Genomic DNA, 22,449 nt, shown 5'->3' with positions numbered 1-22,449 from the left:
TAAGCCAGTGTTGCCTTAGACGAAGTTCTGTGGAGAATGTATTTTCTTATAAACATGCTTTTATTAAAGGGTTTGTTGTTTTGTGTTTAGTGGTGTTCCATCTGCTCTAGAGAATACATTTGAGAAAAGCTAGCTCCAGCATGGCATATAATGTTTCATTAGCAGGCATAACCTTGTTTATTTGCTTTTTAAAATTGTATTTAAAAAAGGAAATCAGTTTGCACCATTGACATGCTGCCAGGTTCCTGTTTATAAATGTCACAATAGGCAACTTAGAAGAAACAAAATAGTCAGTTTATGGCTTTTGCATAAAGAATGAGAGAACTGGGTAGAGCCAGGCAGCCAGTTGTGCTCCCCCTATTTTTTAGCTTGCCAATTAGCAAGAGTTAATGTGGTGTTAGCAGTGCAAAACACCCTGAGTGACCCAAACTGGGCTTTGCACACTTAGTGTTGCTGATGTTTAGTTGAACAGAAGAAGCTCTTTGTGCTATGCTGCTTTAGTGGCTATCTTGGGCAAGTAATTGTGCATGAAACAAGCAACCCTGAGGAAAAATGGGAAATATCTGTAGGAAACTTCAAGACATAAGCATGCAATCTGATGTCATCCTTTCCCATAGAGAAGCTATTTCCTTTCAAACTCTGGTGAGACCAATCTTCTAAAGTTTCCTTCTCCTTTAAAATATGTTCCTTTACATCACCTTTTTTCCTTCGCTCTAGTAAATGGTTTATCATGGGTACCTCTGGTATATACCATATATTGCTTACTGTGTATGTAAAGAAGGCTTCATGTGTTACCAGCCTAGTCTGGACAGACATGCTGTAAAGGGCACGGGAAGGGTAGTGAGGGAAGAGGGGAGGGAATTGTGGAAGACAAGGGTCATCTTTCAGTATTCATTTCTACTGATAATTAGAGGGCACCACTGAATGGCTGTAATTAGATCATGTCAAAAAAATTAAGATAAAAGACCAAAAATTCTAAGTATCCTGCACTTTGTTCATGGTATCAGAGGAGTCAGAGCATTTGCTTAGACCGGCAGCCAAAGTGGAGGACAGGCAGGGAGGCTTCTCCTGCCCCTGGAAGAAGCTTGTGGGCATTTTCCCGAGGAGGTGTGAGGAAGGGACCGGAGGAGGTGACTGAGGAGGTGATGGTGCTCCCTGGGTGCCCGAGGGGCAGAGGCACAGCGGGGGCAGCCAGAGGCTGGCCTGCAGCATGAGGGAGATTTTGTGCAGGGCTGTCACCCTTCAGGCAGCGGCCTTAAGAGGATTAGTAGTGCTTAAATGGGCCCTTTGGACTTTGAGTTACAGTGGTGACTGCTAGAGCCTTGAGATGGCTTACACCTGGCTTAGCACTTCATATGTCTGTCCTGTGTCCTGTGCCACGCTGCTTAGCAGCGCCGTGCGGTTTGCTGGAGATTAGCAGATGAGGTTTGCATCACTCAGTGTATCTCAGAAAGCCTTTCTGATAACATGTGAACAGCTATTGAAAGAAAACAGGATAAAAATATTATTTTTGTTTTGTTTTGTTTTGTGCCTCTTGAGGAGCAGCCACCATGTCTATGCTTAAGAATAATCCATGCTAACTTAAAACAACAAGGAAGTTTCCCTGCATGCTCCAACACAGATATTGAGGATAAAATTTTGCAAAGCTCCTGCCAGTCTCAGTACACAAATCTGATCTATTAATTAACAATATTTATCTAAGGCTCCAAAAATTGAAGACAATTTGAAGAAAAGGACAAGGGTTACTGAAGTTCATAGATACCTTTAGAAATGTTATCTTTTTTTGTCAATAAATTATAGTCACGGTGCTCCAAAGCCGTATTTGTGTGGCAGTTAAAGTCTGGTCTGTGAACTGCTGGTGGTCGCAAAGCTGTGGTAAGTCATCTGCATCTGGTCTGTGGAACCATCTTGCCTTAATTACACAATTTATGATAAGAGCACAGAGTGCTCTGTGTGAAATTCAGAGGGTTGACAGAGGTCTGTGATCCAAAAAATTGGAAACCAGTGGCTGAGACTGATAAGTACAGATTCAAAGCTTTATGATTTCAGTGAGAGCAATGTTTCTCTTCTTTCCCCATCTGCCTATCATTACTTGTCATTCTTGAGTAAGGAGTTTAATTTTTCTTTACATTTTTACCCCTTTGGAGATCAGGTTGATAACATTTGACTGAGCAGCCCTGCCTGGGGTTCAAGAAGTCAGATATACCCATACAGCTCCTGGCCTTTCAGTCTCCAGCGTGGTGTGGATGGCTGGCTGGGTCCAGTTTAGGGGGAGACTTTGGATGGGGGCCTTGGGGGCAGGGAAGAGTCTTTCCCCATTCTGGGATATATCATGCCTGCTGTTTCTTGTAATGTGCCATTTTTATCAGGTAGCTGTTAAGTGAGTATTTGCCTTTCTTTGAAATGTTTTGAGGAATAGATCCTTTGGCATGAGTTCTGTATTTTTATGTGTCAGCCTCACTCAGTGACTTCATACCTCTTGCTAAGTAGGGGAGTTAAATGGATTTTAGTGGTCTGCAATAAGATCTTCATAGTGCTTTGTCCTTATGCTTAATGTTACTACATAGCATTTTCCAGCAGTTTCTTTCTGTGTCCTTTTTTTTTTTTTGCTTTAGTGCTTTTCCTCATTCAAAGCTCTACAGATGTTACAGTTTAAAAAAAGGAGGAAAAGGTATTGCATTTCAGTCTCCACCAAATTTACACTCACCCATCTCCTGCATAATGGAACTTTTTCCTTTTTTATTTTTTTAAAAATTAAAATCTTGATAATAGACTTTCTTTTTCCTGTAAACCTTCAATTGCTTTAGTAACATAATTCATTTTTTATCTCTGGTTTCTTCCCTAGTTCCTCATCTGTGTTTACTGGCCTTGAGTGGGCAGCAAGCTTAGTTCTGTGCTTATAGGAATTTAGATTTTGCATGCCAGCTACAGATGAAACAGTTGTGATGGGCTGGTGTGAGGGTATTTTCTTTACACCTTGATCTGAATAATGAGAAAATAATGAGAATTGCTACTGCTTCTGGGGACACTTGCTAACTTTTGTTTTGAAATTATGTTTTTCTTCTGTCAGGAGAGAATTCATAGAGGCTCAGTAATTTTGATGGAGGTTATATATGTTTAAAACAGTTTTGAAGCCTTTGGCCATTATTTGCCACATTTAATGTATAATTTTCTTTACAACAAAGTCTTCCAAGTTTTTAAGCAGGCAGGTTCTTTGGCTGTGTAAGCAGTATATGCAGTGAGTATGTCACTGGAGGCTTCCACTCATGTGTCTTTTATATAATGTGATGTTAGGATCTCAGTAATCAGAAATTACTGTATCAGAATTGAGAATTTATAGAATAGAATATAGAATAGTTTTCAAAATACCTTTATGTACAATTTGCTGTAGGTTACAGCTTTATTGGTCCAAAAGCTTATATAGAATAATCCCAAATAGTCTGCAGTTCATGTAAAACTGGTGTTTGCAATTTTTGGTAAGCCTCACAGTTAAAAATAATAGTAGGAAAATAAAACCAGAAACTAGATCTTATAGTTTAAAACCACAAACAAACTCTGAAACTCAGAATATTACAGTAGATTGTAAAGGACGGATCAGTTGTCTTCATCCTTTGAGTTCAGTAGATGGTGATTGACTTGAGGTGGTGCTGTGTGAAACGGATGGGTGTTTCTCTGGAAGAACCAGGGTTTAAGGGAATTGGTGACTGCCTGGGTGTATTTTGCCTGTGTCTGCGTAGCCGTCATTTCTCTGCTGTGCTTGCCAACAGGGTGTGTGTTCTTGTGGAGTGATGTGTAATCCTCTCCACCAGAACATGGAAGCATGACTTCAAGAAGTTTTTAGCCTTTAGAAAAAAGAAGTGTGTTGTCTATCCAAGCTTAAATGGTTGCATGTGGGAGAAAAATGCTCAAATGTTTTCTTCAAAGTCTGAAGCTAAAATGGGCCATGAAGTGTAACTGGGGAGAAGTTAATATGATGATGATCTGTATACTTTCCTTTTGCAGCTGGAAAGGTTGAGAATGAGCATGTAGATTCAAAAGCGGTTTGTGGATATGATTTGTTGCTTTTTGGTTTATTTGTTTCAATGTCAAATACTGATGGAGAGTACTGCATGAGCACATGGGCAAGGGGAGCATTTCTGTAAAAGCACTTCACTGTTATAATCCTAGTTTCTGCTTCAGTGGGAGTGATTGGAAACTTCTGTGAGGATGAAACTTGGTCCTAAAAGACATAAACTCCTCTTCATATATTGGATCTTAATTAAGTTTCATTAAATTAATCTTAAGAGCATGTCTTTTGTGTCTCTGCAGCTCCTGACATATGGGTGGCCTGTTCCCTGTGTGAACACTTGGGTTCAATTTAATAAAATAGATAATAATGATAAGCTCATATGCCCTCTTCTAACGTTGAAGCACAGTTGAGAAGATACCTGAGAAAACTCTGAGTGTGTGTGGGTGTCATATTCTCTCAGAGCGTGAATGGGTCTTGGGAATGTTAAAAGCAGAGGGAGAGCTCAGTCTGTCCTTGCTCTTGTAGACTTATCTGAGCTGGAATGCTGGGAGCTCCACACCTAGTATCAAATAATCTTAAACATTGGCGTAAGGGCTGGAGGATAATGAAAAGGGGAGTCAAAGGAGATGTTATTCACAGATGCCTGGTAGAAGAACATCAAGAACTCATTAAAAGTAGAGCTGGAAGCAGCCTAACTAAACAACAATTCCATATATAAAGTGGAGGTCTCAGTTTCGGCCAATGTTACTGAATTTTCCCTCTTTCTTTAAGGGCCCAAAGTCAGCAAGGAGCTTGTTAATATCCTATCCAGATCCATTCAGAACCAGATGCAGAGCTCAACACAGCAAAACCATTTTGGGAGTTCTGAAGACTGGCTGCATCACACATGCAATGAGCCTAGTCTTGCTGTGCTGGTGATACAGAGTCATTCTGTATGTCATGATGCATGCAGCGAGATCAGATAGGCTTAGAGTCAGATCCACTGTACACTACCTTCCTGCTGCCTTTCAAAGCATACTTATTGCCCTTAAAGTATGAACTTGCTTGAACTTCTCTGTAGATTCACTAGCATCTCACTGATGTAAATTATTCTGAGATTGCCAAATCCTTTTCTTATGAATGTCAGAGTCATGCTGAGTTTGGCATTTTGTTGGGAAATCTTAGGCTTTCACTTGGCAGCATGGTATGCACTTGCCCAAGAGCAGTGCTTGCATTACTGAGAAGAATGGACATCTGAAAGCATTGACAGGTTTTCACTCTGTTTTTACTTTCCATGCATCACATACTCAACCTACTTTTTGAAAAGATGTAGCTTATTGGAAATTGTTAAAACTTTGAAACAGTGTTGGAAGTTTATGCATGTAAGATAACAGCTACAGTGCCTTATGGGCAAACAAAATTTTCCATATCCATCATAATACATCGGTTTGTACATTAGAGAGCCCTGTAATGAAAGAAGAGAATGGAAAGAGAAGGAAAAGAGGAAGGAAATACTTAATTTAGGAGCACAGGAATCTGATATCAGATCTTTAAGGTCTGCCCCACCATGGTACAACAAAGTCTGGTGAAACTGTGAGCAAATGCCAGGGTACCACCTGTCTAAAGCTTGTGATGATGGATTTCCAGGCCTTGCAGACTCATGGCACCATACATGTTTCATTTAGAGATCACTTTAGGAAGTGATAGTGTTAAAATATTGACTGTACATGGATAGATTTTAGATCTGTTTTTGCAAAATCTGGCTGTGATCAAAAAAGCAGGTTTGAACCCTGAGCTAGATTTGGCTGTATATATTTTTTTTTAAACTGAACAGGCTTTTTATCAGAAACCAGTAATCTGTTGAAGAAGTGACATTTTAATAGGAATGTGGTAGGTGAGGGAGAACTTCTTTTGGAGTAGTTTTCATATATCTAAGGTTATTGCCTGATGGTCATGACATACTACTGTGCTATGAAATATTACAGTTAAGGTCCTTGGTCTGGCTTCCTCTTGCAATTCATGCACCTTAAGTGAATTCTTAAGTGAATAAGGAGCTTCTAGACCTGATTCATAATGTGTAAAATTCCAGTAAATAATTATTTACTGGAAGAGGAATTCAAAGCTGGGTCCTCTTCATTCCAGGTGAGGTGGTATAACCATTCAACTGTGGGCAGCACCTGTGCCTCTTTATGTGTTATTGAAGACTGGAACAACCCCTGTAAAAGAAACAGAGATCCCTGTGTCCAAACTGTGCTGGGAAATCACATGAAATGTACACATTTGGGACATAAATGGATAACAGCTAATGTCTTCAGTTGGGGTCCTCTAATTATTTGCTCTCTTTTTCCATGAGGGGTTGTTCTTTATTTGGCTTATAATACATAATACTTTCTTTAGGTCTGGAATTCAACATGTTGTGTGCCTCTTCTGTTTTCCACATTTGATCAGAGCTCTGAGTTTCCTTTCTCACCAGCTTTATCTATCAATATTTTGTGGTGATTGTGTGTGTTTCCTAGACAAATTGACTCATAAATTGGAATTTTGAATGAAATAGAACTTTGTTTTTTAATCCTGAGTACTGCTGTGGTTAGGAAGGTTCTTTGCGTGAGTCTTAGTGGCAGTGTGTGTATAAGGGTTTTTTTGTCCCCGTTTTCCTCAGCCTAGCATGAGGTGACAATGGAAAGTTTCTTTTCCTCTTGCTGCTAACAATTCACACGTTGATGCCTGATAGGAAAAATAATGCTCTCAAGGTTACCGTATTTTTCATGTGTATACATTGTGGCTTATCTCTGGCTTGAGAGTTTTGTTTGTTTTTAAACGCAGGCCAAGTCAAACCCTGCGGTTTAGCAGCCGTGTGTGTTGTGTGTTCAGGCATAACAGGAGAGAAGTCTTATTCCATGGCTCCTTCCTTAGCAGTATCCTGGTCTCCCACTGGCTGTTTGCTTAGTGGCTATGAGTTATCTGTGAACTTTTTATTCTTTTAGGAACTTTTTAAGAGCTCTGAGTTACCTGAAGCAAAGGTTACATGTGGTGAAATACAGTGTTATTCTAAGCCTCTGGGATATTTTTGCTCTACAAAATCTATGGAGGCTAATAGAAATGGCTGTTTCATGATGTGCTGTGTATTGTTTGTTACTTTGGGACTGTAAAACTTGATTTGCTTGTCAGTCTAAGCAAACACAGTACACAGTAAACAGGCTATGCAGTAAATTAAGCTGTCCTGTACTTATATCATGTTCATTTAGGAGAAATATGTGCTAAATATCCCCATTACAAACCACAAGACAGAATCACAGAAGAGTGATTAGTCAACCAGTGGGTATTTTTCCATTTATATTGCCCTATGAAAGAAAATATTAATTTTTCTTTTTTTTTTTTTTTTAATTGCTGTTGGTTATAACAAGATCTATTGACTTGGGATTTACCAGGAGCCAGTAACTTTTCATGCTGTGGATATTTTCAGATTTCTAATAGAATTCCTGTAGAACAGAAAAGCAGGCTAAGACATATATTTATTTATTTATTTTCATTTTCCTCCACCATCTCCCATTTCCTTGCTTTTCACAGAATATATCCATGCATAACACAGTTGGAGGAGCAATGGCAGGACCTGGATCCCACCAGCTGACAAACACAAGGATGCCAAACCACGACACCAGCGTTGTGATTCAGCAAGCCATGCCATCTCCACAGTCCAGTTCTGTCATTACACAAGCACCTTCCACAAATCGGCAGATTGGGTGAGTCCATTTCCATTTTCTCATTTCTCTGGTTCTCTGACTCCTGCCCATAGGACCAGATGTTGTCCTCATGTCCTCACAGTTCTTAAGGTCCAGCAGCATGCAGGAGCAGATGTCGTTCTAGTGGTTTTTGAGGTTACAGGGTTTGCTCTGGACCCTGCCAGGACGAGCAAGGACCCCTGCAGCACATGTTGCAGGCTGTGGGGAATGGCCAGGTTACTCCAGGTATGGCACCCTGGTTCAAAAAAGACAGAATGTTGTACTTACTGGAAAGTCCTGCTTTCTGCATCCAGTTTTGTTTTATCTTCTTATGATCATAGTGCATGTTTTTTCTAAAAACATGACCTGGGAAGAAAGACAAAGTGTTTGTGAAGCCGATCCTTTAAATTCCTTCAATGGGAATTCTGTGTTTTCTATGGAATTGAGCTATTTCCTATGTCCTCTGCTTAAATGAGGAATGCTGGAAGACAAAAAGACCATCAAGATAAATAGAATTTGGCACCGTGTGAACAGCTGCTCAATTTGTGATGATGGATCCATATTTATTACCATAAATTGACGGTATAGATGCTTATTGTATTGGCTTGAATGCCAATGGAGTGATAATGTCTGGAGAACTGTGTGAACAAAACCATCCATGTTTAGCACACTTAGTTACTTCCAGCAAGTATGAAAACCTCGTAAGTCACAGTAACTTGTTTTTAATTGCACAGAAATTTCCCCAATGGCTTGAGGGTTCAGCTTTAATCACACAGCTCTGAGAATTTAGGGGTGGGCTTATACATGAAAATGTATGGATAAAAAGATATATTAGTGGACTAAGAAAGAAGCGGTACTTCAGATTCATTATCTGCCATTTGTAATTTGGTCACATCAATTAAGTGATATGTGTAAAAGGAGTCTCTGTCCCCAGTCATTATCGAAATAATTGATGAGCAACTTTCAGTCTTTTCAAAGTAAAACCAAAAAGTGAAATCCTGGCATTGAAAACTAAAAATCCAGTTTTTCTTGAGTTTTCCTTCAAGATTCTTGGTCTAGGCCACAGGCTCTGTATCTCCCATGGTAGCTAGGATGGCCCACGGCACTGAGCTCTGGGTTACCCAGCCGTGCACAGGACACAGATTCCATCTGCTGACCTAGTTTTGTGCTCCTGGCCAAGATCCTCTATTTTCCTTTTTACTACTGTTTCGGGATTTGCTTCTTAATAAATAAATCTGGTAGGTTGGGTCAGGTAAACCTATTTGATAGATGTGCCCTTTGTATATGTTCCATCTTGACAAAACACAGTGTTCACTGAGATTTCACATGCAATACCACTTGCCTGTGAATCCAGCAAAATTGTTGTCTTATATGTGTCCCATTCAGTTCAAAGACAGGGGTCTGGGAGAAAGGGAGGGAGGAAGAAACAGTTTCTTTTTCAATTTTAGAAAGAAAAACATTAACTAATGCCATTATTTGCGTTAAGGATGATTAAGCTCCTGTTCAAATTGTGACTTAATAGGTCTAGTGGTAATTATGATCCTAATTAAAAGCATAATAAAACCCCAAACAACTTTTAATACTCAGTGGTGAGGTGTTTTATGTAAGACTGTACTTGGCTTCCAAACAATTGTTTCTATATAATGAGAAAAAAACTGCATGTGGTTTTGCAAGACCCTGTCAGTCAGGTTTTAGGTTTGTGTTGGTTCGGGGCCATGGTGATTAGAATCTCCAAAGTTTGAGGGGTTGAGGATAAAAAGGCCTTTTCCTAGTCAGTGGTGTGTCTCATTTGGGAAACTTTGTCATGACATATCTTAATTCTTCCCCGTGACTGAATCACACAAATGTTTCCTAAGTCTGAGTCTAAAGCTGCTTTATTGGGAGGCAATTGTCAGCATTTTAGTCTCTGTGTGAGTTGGTGTGTGAATGAGACTTATGGTGTGACCTCCAGCATACTCTGTTCCCCATTCTTCCCTCTTCCTAGGAGGTTTTGTTTTTTGTTCATGGTGTGTCCTAGGAGATAATTGCTGTATTTTCAACTTCCTCTACTTGCCAAAGTGTTGAGCATCCTTGTTTGTCTTTTCCTTCAGTCTTTTCCCTGTGGTGTCTGTTTTACTTATTCAAAGAACATATCTTGTCATTTCCTTTTATCTTCATCTTATCCTTCTAAACGTGGTAAGAATTATATCCACGACTCATTCATGAGGAATACAGACTGGACAATGGTTCTGGTATTAAACAACTGAAAAAAAAATCCCGATGAATTCAGAAAATATTTGAGTTCTTCAAAGTTTGGTTGTTTTGATTTAGTCTTGCAAAGTTGAGATTGTTTAGATATTTAACTAGCCCAAATTCCGAGGCGCTCAAATCAGTGGATTTTGGTTGAGTTTCCCTTTTTAAAAAATCATCTGAATCTGCCCCAAAGGGTAGATGAGTCTTTACCATGAAGAATTGTTTCGGGGAAAATGCCTTTTAATGAGCAATAAAATCAGCAGAGAGAAACTGGGTAAAACTCTCACTGAGTTCTGTAAGAGCAGGATCAAGCCCTGAAGGTTATATAGAACCATCTTGTAGCAATATTCTGATTTTTATCACAACCACAAATATTTTAGTGTCAGACTATGGCCAAGCCACCTGCAAATGTTTATGATGGCCTTGCTCCAATGAAAACAGGGAACAGCAATGAAAGTCTTCATTTAGCCCCTGTTTGTAGGCTGTGCTCTAGTAACAGAGAATGGGACCCACCTGTGCCCGCACACAGCTCATTTCATGGTGAGGAGTGGGCGAGTTTGTAGCAGCTGACATTCCCAAGGGATGTAATTTTCCCCTATTTTCGTTTCTCCTTCTCTTTCTTCTCCCTCTAGCCTTCTCTCTCCCTCCCTCTCTCCTTCCATGCCTCTGTTTTTTCCTATCCCCTACTCTGGGGGCTTGCACATAAAATGAGATATTGACACAAGGCATGGGAAAGCATGACAGAATGTGCATTGTTGGGCAAGCCTTACTGGCACACTGTATGTCCACAGATTATTTCAGGTATTAAGCATCAGCTACTACTGAGCAGGCACCCAGCCAGATTAATCAGATAAAAGGAAGAGCATGAAGGTTATTAACTTAAAAAATAAGACAGGGTGCAACCCCACTTTCCTCCCACCATGTTCCTTTTGTTGAGAACAAACAGCAACATTACCATTACAGCAAGCTGGCAGGTTGGTATAAAGGTCCCAGATAGTATTTATGTGGTGAGCCAGCCTCTAACCTTCTTGCCATCCCTCCTCCCTCCCCTCCAAGCCTTCAGCACGTGGGAGGAATGCTGGAACTAGTAACTACTTGTGCTGATGAAAAATCAGTTGAGGAACACTTAGCAGTGAAGGGTGTCTTTGGCTGATTAATAGCACATCATTTCTAGATAAGATACATGGAGGAAAAGCAGTATGGCATACGGAGGAAGGCAAGAAAAAATGATATAAGACATGCATTTGTCAAAGGTATGGAAAAGCAGATAAGCTGAATCAGCTCAAGATATGGGGCTCTGAACTAGGCTGTACAATAGCTGTGCTTGTCTTCTTTTTAAATTAACTCCATTTTTTCTGTGACTGAATATACAGCAGTGTGAGAGAGAGAATTCTGGGTAGACAAATTGGTGACAGCACAGCATGGTGGTTGCTCTATCTGGACACATCTTTTGCTAGGGAAGATGTATTTTTCAGACTTAAATACTGTAGGTGGCTGCAACCTAACAGCATTCATAGAGAAGGTAACTTGCTTTCAAGCTAGTTTTTCAAGCTAGTAGTGGACATAACTAGTAATTATTCCAGCTTGAAACTGCCTGGTACAGTTCTGCAGCTGATAGAGAACATGGGAGGATGGAGGATTGTCACAGATGAAGCAAATTGTTAACTTTGTAGTAAATGGAGAGTGAGTCCAGTTTCAGTGAACTCAGGCTCTAAAGAGGATATAGAACACTAACCATGTGATGTAGATTATCTGTTTTTAAAGTGTTGTAGAGCATTTTAATCGAGATAAGATGGTCTTCTGGCACAGCATCAAAAAGGAAAAATTGCAACCACATTTGGTGAAATGCAAGCAGGTAGGAGAAAGCAACAAAAGGGGTTTGGAAGAAGTGTCTGGTGCCTTGATGTCCTGAAGAATCATGGTACCGGTGGGAGAACAGCCTTTCAGTCCCCACATGCAGCATTCATTTAAATATCTATTCATTGCCTTAGTGTTCCTCTCTCTCTTTGCTCTCATGATGCTATGTGTGTCTCTCTGGTTCCAGTTTATCATCTTTTTATGGGTTTGAAGGCTTTTCAAACAAAGGGGAATGGGAAATGGAGTAGTCAGAAAAATTGACTGTTCCATGCATGTAGTGGGACTAACAGAGGTTTGGTGGCATTGGCCATTTGGAAAATGAAAAAAACCCAAACTTCTCAGTCTTAATTGGAGGGTCTCAGATGGCAGAAGGGCAGACCATCTCTGTGGCCAGCACAGGAGTTTCACCATAGCAAAAGATAGCAAAAGATAAGAGACTGCAACTGCTGGTTGAGTATTCTGCTATCATCCTTTATAGCTTAAGGAAACAGAAAAGGCTCCTGTAGGAGACAATCACAGGCAGAAGCCCTTCCATAATGCAGCTTGTTCTGGAAGGCACTTGGAATAGATGGGTGACTGAGAAGGGTCTTTGAACATCCAAGAGAAAGTCTCTCTCTAAGTTCTTAGTAAGTTGGTGGAGTATGTGGCATCAAAGAGGCTGTGGAATGATGTGCTTTTATTAAATTCAAAGACTATTTCCTTTTCCAGGAAATCTGTGATAAAAGCCTCTGTTCCAACTCATGTATTTGAACTGAAGCACCACAGTATGTTGTGAAATGAGAAGAAATGTGCAGTGAGAGATGAAGTACCAAATGACCACTCAGTCGTTTGATCAAGTCCATTCCATAGTCTTGGTTGTGCAGCATGTAAGAACATCAGCGAGATCACAGGAAGGGGAGGAAAAGGGAGAGGTGGAAAGAGAGAGCATCTGACAGTGTCATTCTGTCCAAATTTTTTTTTCCATCTTTGTGCTAAAAGTTGAGCTTTAATTCCTGTTTAATGGTCCTGCTTCTTCTCCCTCTGTTTATGCTAAGACATGTTTTCTGTAGTTCCTTCAACCACACTGACCTTGGCCAACCTTGACATGGAATCCCATCAAGCCACATGTGAGCAGCAGCCACAAGTCTCAGCTCAGGTGAATTACTCAGGAAATTATTACGAGTGAGCCATTCCCAGAAACAAGTTGTCTCATAGCTTAGCTTAATTGGGAGGATGATGAGGGAGAAAATGAGCTGGACCCTCTCAAGCTGTTCATCCCTTTTAGCAAGCTGCTGCCCAGGTCCACACATTGACCTGCAGGCTGAACCGTGCTGCTCTGTCTGTGATATTTAGAAGGTCTGTCTGCTCTCCAACCTCCTTCTCTGTTGTTTGCATTGCATGTTCAGGAGCTGCTGACTCAGTTTTTCCCCATACTGCTGAGTCAGGAAGAACAGAAACAAACAGTGCCAGTCTGTGTGTCAGGCACAGCACAAACAGGTGGTTATTCACAACACCTCTCTTCTAGCCTCAAGAATATACTTCCCTGCCTTCCCAAAAACTCTTCCTTGCTGCTAGCTCTAGGAAGAGGCTGAAAAGTACTGACATATATCAAGGTGACTTTTGAGGGACTGAAAGGAGGATCAATAGCCAGGTAATAGCCTTTCAATCTGAAATGAAGAGAGTTTAGTGTGTTTCTTACCTGACTTGAAGTCAACTATTATCCTGAAAGTTAGGCACTTGTTATACATGTTGGTTAAATAAACTAATGAACACAGTGTTTTCTTCATAACGTCTACTTGATAGAGATACTAACGCTGCTTTCTCACACCAAGAACACCAAAACCAAAAAGTGTAAGGGATATTGTGTGACTTGCTGCCCACTGACTCTTACTAGGATTGTTGTCTCATGTTATGAGAAGAAAGCAGCCCTCTCCCCCTCCTGATGGCTGAGATAGGCAGTGAAGCTATGCTCAAGCCAGCTCTCATGCAAGTGATTTCTAAGAATGGATCATGATGTTTTTGTCCTGAAAAGCTTGTCCCTCCCAAGAACTATAGGAAAACAAGGTCAGAATAGTGTACTGCACCCATAATTTTATCTGAACAGAAATACTGAGCTTTCATATGCATTGGTTGCCTCTCACATCAGAGAAAGTTGTAAATAGGACTTAAATATGATATACAGAACTTGGAGAATCTAGCATTGATTCCTTAATTTTAGTGGTTGGTATCTCTTACATACCTCCCCCGTATATATATAGTACACACTGTATAAATCTTCTTTAAAGGTGTCATCAAAATTTATGGGCAGAGCTTCTGATTTATATGACTCTTTGAACTAAAACAGATGTAAAATCATTTTTGGATGGAAGAGGATCTCAGAATTGCAGTGGGTTTGATATGACAGATCAAGCTTCCCCTAGACCAGAAAATGATCATTAAGGCTCTGCACAGCCGAATCACATAGCTCTGCTCTTCATCACAGGTTTGTGCTTAACATGCCCTGATGCATGATTCCAGTATGTGTTTTATCCAAGTGTCAGCCTGTTTGACAGGTAACTAAGCCACAGTAAAACACTAACTCAAACAATACAGACTTTGTTTGGTGTAAGGCTTTTTTAAAAATTTCTTTTCATTTAAGAGACTAATTTTGTGGTTCCAGAGAAGTCTGGATTCTGCCTTACACCATGTCAGTTCAGAGAAGGGCTTAAAGGTTTGCTAGGGGTGGCACAATGGCTGTAATGAGTGAGAAATGAAGACCTTTATGTGCAAAGAATTCTGATAAAAGATTAGTTGCCCACTAAGAAGTTATGTTTGTATCCGTTTCAGTAAAGGAATCGGCACTGATGTCCTGAACAGAGAACACCTCGATTTTACATGGTTTGTCTTTCCAGTGTCTTTTTTGAACACTTTCAAAGGAATATAAAAGCATACTATAAGTTAATAAAGTGTTAACACTTTGGGTTGTTTTTTTTTCTTTTCTTTTTTTTTTTTTTTTAAGCTGGTACCTGGCTGCAAACCAATTACAATAGGTCAGAGGAAAGTGCCTGAGGGAAAACACAGGAGTTACAGACCTTGTGTAGAGTGTATGGATCCTATTTTACCACCTGGAAAAGTAGGCCTCCTTATTAATTGATGAGTTGAGTTTTCAAAATCAATGGTACAGTATAGTTCCATTTAAGGCATATATATGGTTCTATTTATACTTATGGACAGGCCAAATACGCATTTGAAAAAGAAAAACAACCAAACAAAAAAACCCCTCAAAACCCTAACAATTTGAATCAAAGGCATGGATAAATCTAAGATGACAAAATCACCAAAATTAGTTCTTTACAAAAATGAAATTATGCTTGATTTAGAAGGAGAAAAAGTAATTTAAATAAATCTGTCATTTTTGAGACCTCCTAACAAAGTTCCACATAGTAAACCATAAATTTAAATAATCTTAGCTATGTTTGGTAAAAAATTGCTGAGTTGAACAAGGAACTGATGGCTAGACAGAACCTGCAGGTAGATTGAGAGTGCAGGAAAAGTGTTCCTTGAAAGAAGGAACAAATTAGAGAGTGTATTTTAGAAACATTTGCTGCTATGAGCATCTGTGTTCTGCCAACAGAGACGTTTATTCTGAGCTCACATAAATGAAGTGGAATTTTGCCAGTAAAAGAAGGGGTTGTGTTACTCCAGTTGTAGGATCCAGGTCCTAATTGGTTTATGAAATGAAGGGGGCAATCTTTGAGCTATTACCAGCTTCCTCTGTTGCAAGTGAAGTGAATCGCAGCTGTTCTGATAGGGTCCATAAAACTCGGTGAGGTAATAAAATGTTTGCAGTGAACAATTCTCAAAATGAGTGAAATCCAAATCCCTAGCTTATTTGACAGTATTAAGAGAATTGAATGTACTTCCTGGGGAATTCTGAATATTATGTTACTTTTATCTAGTTCTTTAACTCTAAGATCCAGGCTCACCAGTGCTGTAAATGTGAGGGCTCAAAGTATCATTCTTCTTTTTTAACCCTACAGATTGAAACGCAGTATGTACATATATACATGTGATACAGGAAAAGGCTGTGTTTGTTGCTCATTTTCTAGTGTTTCTGGCTTGTACATTTTACTTCTTTACACTTTTCTGTCTCCCCATTTCTTGCTCTGTTTTGGTGAGATTTAAAAAAAAAACATGGTTAGCATCAAATGATCCTATACAGAAATACTTGTGGTGCTCCTAGTCACATGATTTCTTTAATGAGAACAATAGCTGTTGATCTTTTAAGTTTTCTTCAAGCAATTTAGCATTTTCTAGACCTGGTTAGAAGGCAGATATGTTAATTCTAGCTTCTTAGCAGAGCAGTTGTTCTGAACCATTTGTTCACTTCATAGTGGTTTTGACCTAAAGATCTTTGATGTGAGTTCAAGTCCAAACTGACATTTTTGGTATCATCATTCTATATGTTGAGGAATTCACAATTTTCCTTGAAAGCCATTCAGTGTTTGTCTACAGTTCTCTTGTTCTTCTCAGCATTGCCAGAATTAGGCATTTTTATGAAGGGCTTGGACATCTTTAAAATTCTTTTGTTTTTCCTTTTTATTCTCCGCTTTATAGAAATGTCTGTGATGTCCCAGGGAAGGACAGGATGATCACACCTTTGATAGTAAAATGACCAAAAAAGAATACAAATAGAGAACATAAAGAGAAGTTTCTTAGAGTAGTGAAGTGGGTTTCCAGGTTGGTTAAGTGTCAGCTGGTTGGGCTTGCTGCTCACAGTGCTGTGAGCATCCCCTTTCACACCTGAAGCTGGGCATTTAGGCAGCGTAACTTCGAAGCTTTCCCCTTTATTTCAGTCCTTGTATGACCGATGTTGCTCATCATATCTCAGACAGGCTGTTGTCTCAGGCATCTGGAGAGTGACCAGCCACAAGGTGCTGCTTGATCCTTTAAGCACTTTGGAAGGAAGTGCTGGCAACAGTGGAATATCTGGCTTCCTTTTCTGACAGCTGGTTGCCCATGCCATGTATTCCTGGCTTGTAACATGCAGTAGGGTTGTCCCAGATATTGCACAGATCTGAATGGTGGTGGTCTCCTGGAGCTTCTGGGCAGAGCTGCATGCAGAAAGCTTTCCTGACATACTCAGGGCTAAAGCTTGTGTTCTCAGCAAGTGTTTCTTAGCTGTTATTACAAAATGTCCCTGGAGAGATGAACTTAATGTGCCTGAAGGAATCTCTCTTTGGACATGCTGGACTTCATTAATTCATTATTGCTGTGAGTTGTTGATGTAGCTTTTTTGGGCACCAGATGTAAATTAACATAATGAAAGTGGGCAAAAGGCAGCAGCAGTTTTTAAATATTCAAACAAGATGGCCTGTTAAGCTCAACAGGCTGTTACGGAGGACTGATTCTGGTTGAAATGCAAGTACAATACTTGAAGATGTTAACTGTAGCTGATGACCAATGGAGACCAAATTTGAACTGATCTCCTATTATTTTTCTCAATTTGTGCTTGTTTCAAATGTGTTTTTTTCTGAGATTATATGGCATGGGTAGTAAACCAAGGTCAGACTGACAATATGTAGTCTGTAGATGACATTTGGAGAGCCTATCAGTACATATGCCAAATGGAAGAGTTGTGTGGAAAACTTTACATCTTTATAATTAATTCCCTTCTTATTCTGTTTTAATTTCTTCTTTCTCTGCAATATGTTCCAGGCCCATAGAGGAAAGAGACCTAGAGTGCTGTTGAATTTTTTCTGCTCTGTAGGGAAATAAAATAGGAAGCAAAATAATATTTCTACTGTGAAATAGCAAAGGAAGTTGAAAGAAAAAAGTCAGTGAGTTCCCTTTGTGCCATACTAAATGGATGTGGAGAAAGATATGGAATCTGGGCTCCATGACAGGGAAGCAAATCCATACTTTCTTCCAAAATTTCCCCTGGCCTCTATATTCTATTCTATTTCCTTCTATTGTTCCAATAAGAAATCTGTGACTCAGAGGATTTATTCAAAATCTATATAAAACATAATAGGCAAAGTTCATTCCAGAAGCCATCAAGTGAAACTATACTTCTCTGTGGGGAAAGCTGGGGTCCCTTCCAGTCTGGTCTTTTTCTGTACACAGCCTGGTAGCATGGAGCTTTTTGTAGCACATTAATGCAACATCAAGGGTTGTGGGGCCTTAAGTCCTATAAAGCAAATGCTAGAAACAATATTGGACCCAAGCAGAACCCATAAATGCAGAGGGAAGCAAAACCCCATATAAAAAAGAAAACAGGATTTGAGAACAAAAGCACAAAACCACAATTCAAGGGGAAAAAAAAATAAATCAGTTTTTGTTTTGGAAGAAGCATCCTTGGAAATGTTCAATTTTCCTTATGACCAAGTTGGGAAACTCTTAGTTTTGTCCTTGAAGACAGTGTAAATGACTCCAAGCCAAAAAAAAAAACTCAAAAAACCATGTTGACAAGAAAACCCCACCAACTGAGGTATACATTTCCTTCTTACTCCTGCTGCTTGCCCATTAGATGAACAGGAAAGTAGAGCCGCCCCTGCCATGTTTACAGGCCTTGCCTTATTATTTGTATGATGGACAGAGAGCTAAGAGCTGTGTTGCCAACACTACTTATTGGAAAAACCTGGAAATAATTAAAGGGCCTTATTTGTTACTGCTGGTATGTTCACTGGTGGAAATTACTTGAGAGATCAGTTCTGCTGGTACAGAACAGTGCTTGGTAATAGAACCGTAGAAAAATGACAGAGACAAAAACAGCTTTGGGGAATGGGATGTAAAATATTATTCTAAAATAAAATTCTACATTGGTTTTGAAAGGTTTTTTTTTGTCTGTGTGTGTTTTCCAGTAGAGAAAACAGAATGTAATTTGCCTGAACTGGAGGATGACTTGTAATGTTTTTACTTGTTACTGATTTATTTACTTGAACGAAACCTATGAATTACAGTGGAAGTTTCAGTTGAGTAACATTCAATATTGTGTTATGTTATTTTATTACTGGGTCTGCTGAGTGTTCCTTTCTATGGTGTCTTCTTCCAAGAGCTACGAGCATTGTGAATATTTTTCATGTTACTTTTTCAAAATCAAGGCTGTGCATTGCAAAACCAGCTACCCAGGCAAAGGGACTTTTAGTATTTCAGCACACTGCTCCTTTTCTACTTGCATTTCTCCTGAGCTGTCTGCTTAATTCCAGATCTGCTCCCACAAGCTGATACAGGTCTTTGTTTACAAGTTGGGTGACAGGATATCAGGTGAGTGTACCTGTTGTACAGTGCCTTTCTTGTTGTTGGGGTATGATGTGCTTTTCTGGGTGGGAAGTGGCAGTACTGTTGTTTCACTTGAGCAAGGCATATGGCAGGACACAGTGCAACACAGAGGAGTGTTGATGAGTGAACAGTGAGTCATTAAGACAAAGCAGAGTTTTGTCAAAAGAAAAAAAAAACAATTCCAAATCAGCTCAAGATCAGTATCTGAAGATTTCAGGCTTTGTTGGAATTTCTGTTTGCAGTTGCTTCTCTGTTATGTGGTGTATGTTGGATGCATTCGCTGTTGTGACATTTGCTGTGACAGTGTGAGGCATACATATGTTTGCATGCTCATGCAGTTTTGCCAGGGGATGTGATCACTTAGAGTTGCACCTATGTGCTCTTATTCCCTCCGCTTCTCTTTTGCAGAGTTGCAAGGGGACACAATCTTTTACTATAAGTTGTGACACTTCTACTTCCAGTTCAGTGGTGGCTCCAGGGTTCAAACTTGCAGCCTAATAATGAACCAGGCTAGAGGGCTGTTACTGTCAAGAATAAAGCCATGTACTGTAACTGAGAGTAATCAGTTTGGATCGCATTCGCAGATTCTTTGTATTAGCTTTATCAGGTCAGGCCATCGGAGAGCAGATAGACAGGTAAGACCAAAAGACCTCTGAACCCAATTAAAGTTGTACCACAAAGAAATCAAGTTCATGTGGTTTAGATTTCAGAAAGTTACATTTGGTGGGCTGTACTTACTTTTATTCTGTAACCTAATGCAGACCATGTGAACATTTGAAACGCTTTTAACAGTTAACCAGCTCAAATAACACAGAACCAGAGCAGCAATAAAGAATGAATTAAGACTGATTGCAACTACAGCCAATTTTTTTTCCTCATAAAGAAATATAAAAGGCTGATATATATAAAAACTACCATATATATATAGTAATTTTGTCTTCAGGTTTTAGCATGACAATAGCCATTCTCTTATCTTTTAAAATAACGGTTTGGTTTGAACAGCAATCCTAAAGCCACAGTCTTTTTTTTAATTGCAGTGTTTCAGGATGAGTTTGGATGTGCTGTGGAACCACTGATAGTCCCATTGATGCACATAGTTTGGGAATTGGTCATACAACTCTGAGACAATCCCGAGGAGATGACATTTAAGACACTTGGCACATTAAGAGCATGAGCATGAGAGGATAAGAAAATAGGTGTTTTGTTAGTGTCCACTTTCTTAAAACCTGGAGATGTGTGTCCAGCTTTTCATTCAGAAACACTTCTTGCTTGCTGACATTAGATAGGCCTTACACGTGGAGCAAATGGAGGTTCAGCTTGTGCAGACTGTTGTGTTCAGTTTTCCTGTTTTCTAAACAAAGAGTCTGAATGAAAGTCTTGAAGCCTCCAGGAGATGGCCAGGCTGGAGAAGGACAGTGCTAAGTGTCCTCGTGTCCTGCATCTAACTTCAGGAAAGTGATGTGGTTTGCAGACAAATGGAAGAAAAGCGACTGGCTTGCTTAGAAGCAGAATAATTCAGTCGGATCCGTTTCCTCATTTTTGTTCTGTAACAATTCTTCAGGACTTTGACAGATCTTCTTGGTGTTGGGGAAAGAGATCAGGCCCGTAGCTCTTGCCCATGTGTTACATTTTCTCCTGAAGAAAGAAATTCTTACAGCCCCAGCTCTTTGCTAGGATCTCCATGACACTGAAATGCAAAGCTCGTGCCATTCTGCTTTCTGGCACAGAGCCACCTGGCTATCAGCAACTGAGCCCAGCTTCCAAGCTCTGGAGCATGATTGCTATCCTGGGTGGATACAGTTCCTTCCCTTCAGCAGCTGTCCTGATGTGCCTATGTACAACAGCTCTCCTCACTGCTCCTTGTGTGGGGCAGGTTACTCTTCTGTCTTTGTCCCCCCTTTTCCCACAAGCATTTGGGGCTGAAGTGGCAGAGAGGCCATTCAGGCATGAGGCTCTCAATTTGGCTGGATTTAAGGCTAAGGTTGTATATCATCCAGACTCTTTTGTGGCTGCTGTTCTTCCTGTGGGCCATAGAAGCTGTCCTTCTCTCTCTGGGCTGAGCACCTTGAAGATCTGATGCCTTACTTTTCAGAAGCAGACAAGTAGAGAGGAAAGACCTGGGTGGATTTTTTTTTTTTCCCTTTTTCTTTCTTTTAAATTTTAGTTAAATATGTAGCAAACCACTTGTTTTCTGTGAAGGAATCTTCAAATGGTATCACCATTTCCAAGCAGGGAGTGATGTACTGCTCATGGAATGCAAGCTGTTTCAAAGTGTACATGTGGGAAACTGGGGCTGCTAATTCACTGAAGTGCTGGGACTGGAAAAATCTGCACCTCCGCAAAGGAAGGCAGAGAAACAATTCTACTATGCACAGACCAGAACTGGTGGGGTGAGAGGGAACACACTCCTTACTCTCTCCCACTTTTGTTATGTGCTGGGTTTGGCAGCCTAGTTCAAGGTGCTTGCATGGAATTAGTAAAAGAGGGATATGTCCTGGGAAGGTTAAATGTCTGCTGCTTCCAATGCTGCCCTGTTACAGAAAAAAAACAAGAAGACCTCATCAAGTTCTTTACAGAAACTGTAAGGGGGGAGAAACATTTGAGTTCTGATTATTACAACAACAGAAGATTCATCCAACAACAGATCAAATCAAGGGGAGGTTGGACAGAAAGCAGTGGCAGAAGTCATTATAGTGCTAGTCTGGACCTAGGAAAGTTCATTTCAGTTTCTAATTCACCACTGATTTCTTTTGGCAAATTTCTTAGTCTCTCTCAGATTCAGTTCATCAACTATAAAATGTGCAAATGAATAACCCCTCACTTTACAGGAATGTTAAAATGAATTTAGGTATTGCAGGAGAAGAATGTAAATAGTTTCCTCTGATACAATGTCTTGAACATTTGATGCAATTAAACATCAGGAGTTTTACTCAGTGTATAGTTCTTTGCCACAGAAATAGAGAAGAATTATGGTATTATGTAACCATGTCTAAAATAATCTGCTATTAATTTCCTGGAAGCTAAAATAAACTGCTGAAGAGTGAGACAACAGAGTGAGAAAAATGAGAATGCTTATACTAGACTTTCTCCAGGCATCATGTTAATCTAGTGCCCACCTATGGCAGAGAGGTTGGACAAGATAATCTTCAAAGAACCCTTCCAGTGCAAATTATTCTAGGCTTTGCAGAAAAGAAACTGAAATGGAAGTTAATTATCAGACATATTTATTAAAATAAACAAATGCTAATACACACAAAACATATAACTAAATGTAATTTCCTTTAACTTTTCCAAATCAAGATAAGGAAAAACTAATAAACATTAAGATCTGCTTCAAAGGTGTTCAACATATTGAAGTGTAGGAAGGCTTTTGTTTTCCTTCTCTTGCCTCTTTTTCAATTAAAATTTGAACTT

At 39.7% G+C, this 22,449-nt stretch overlaps 1 protein-coding gene across 5 annotated transcripts in view; it reads left to right on the top strand.

The window, feature by feature from the left end:
* CREB5 (cAMP responsive element binding protein 5) overlaps nt 1-22,449 on the top strand; it is a 257,430-nt gene that overhangs the window by 74,992 nt on the left and 159,989 nt on the right. For all 5 annotated transcript variants that reach the window (XR_015773429.1, XM_014248698.2, XM_005518915.3 and 2 more), the window contains one exon: nt 7,556-7,728. Coding sequence is in view for 4 of the 5 variants with exons in the window: in XM_014248698.2 (XP_014104173.1) it covers nt 7,556-7,728 (173 nt within the window). In the remaining variant the exon portion in view is untranslated. The remainder of the gene's footprint in view (nt 1-7,555; nt 7,729-22,449) is intronic.

The sequence above is a fragment of the Pseudopodoces humilis genome, chromosome 1 (assembly GCF_049639895.1).
Source record: "Pseudopodoces humilis isolate 2021_Gansu_Grassland_sample_001 chromosome 1, ASM4963989v1, whole genome shotgun sequence".
NCBI classification, from domain to species: domain Eukaryota; kingdom Metazoa; phylum Chordata; class Aves; order Passeriformes; family Paridae; genus Pseudopodoces; species Pseudopodoces humilis.
Note: the sequence above shows the minus strand (reverse complement) of the source record. Positions and strands in the feature narration are given on the sequence as shown.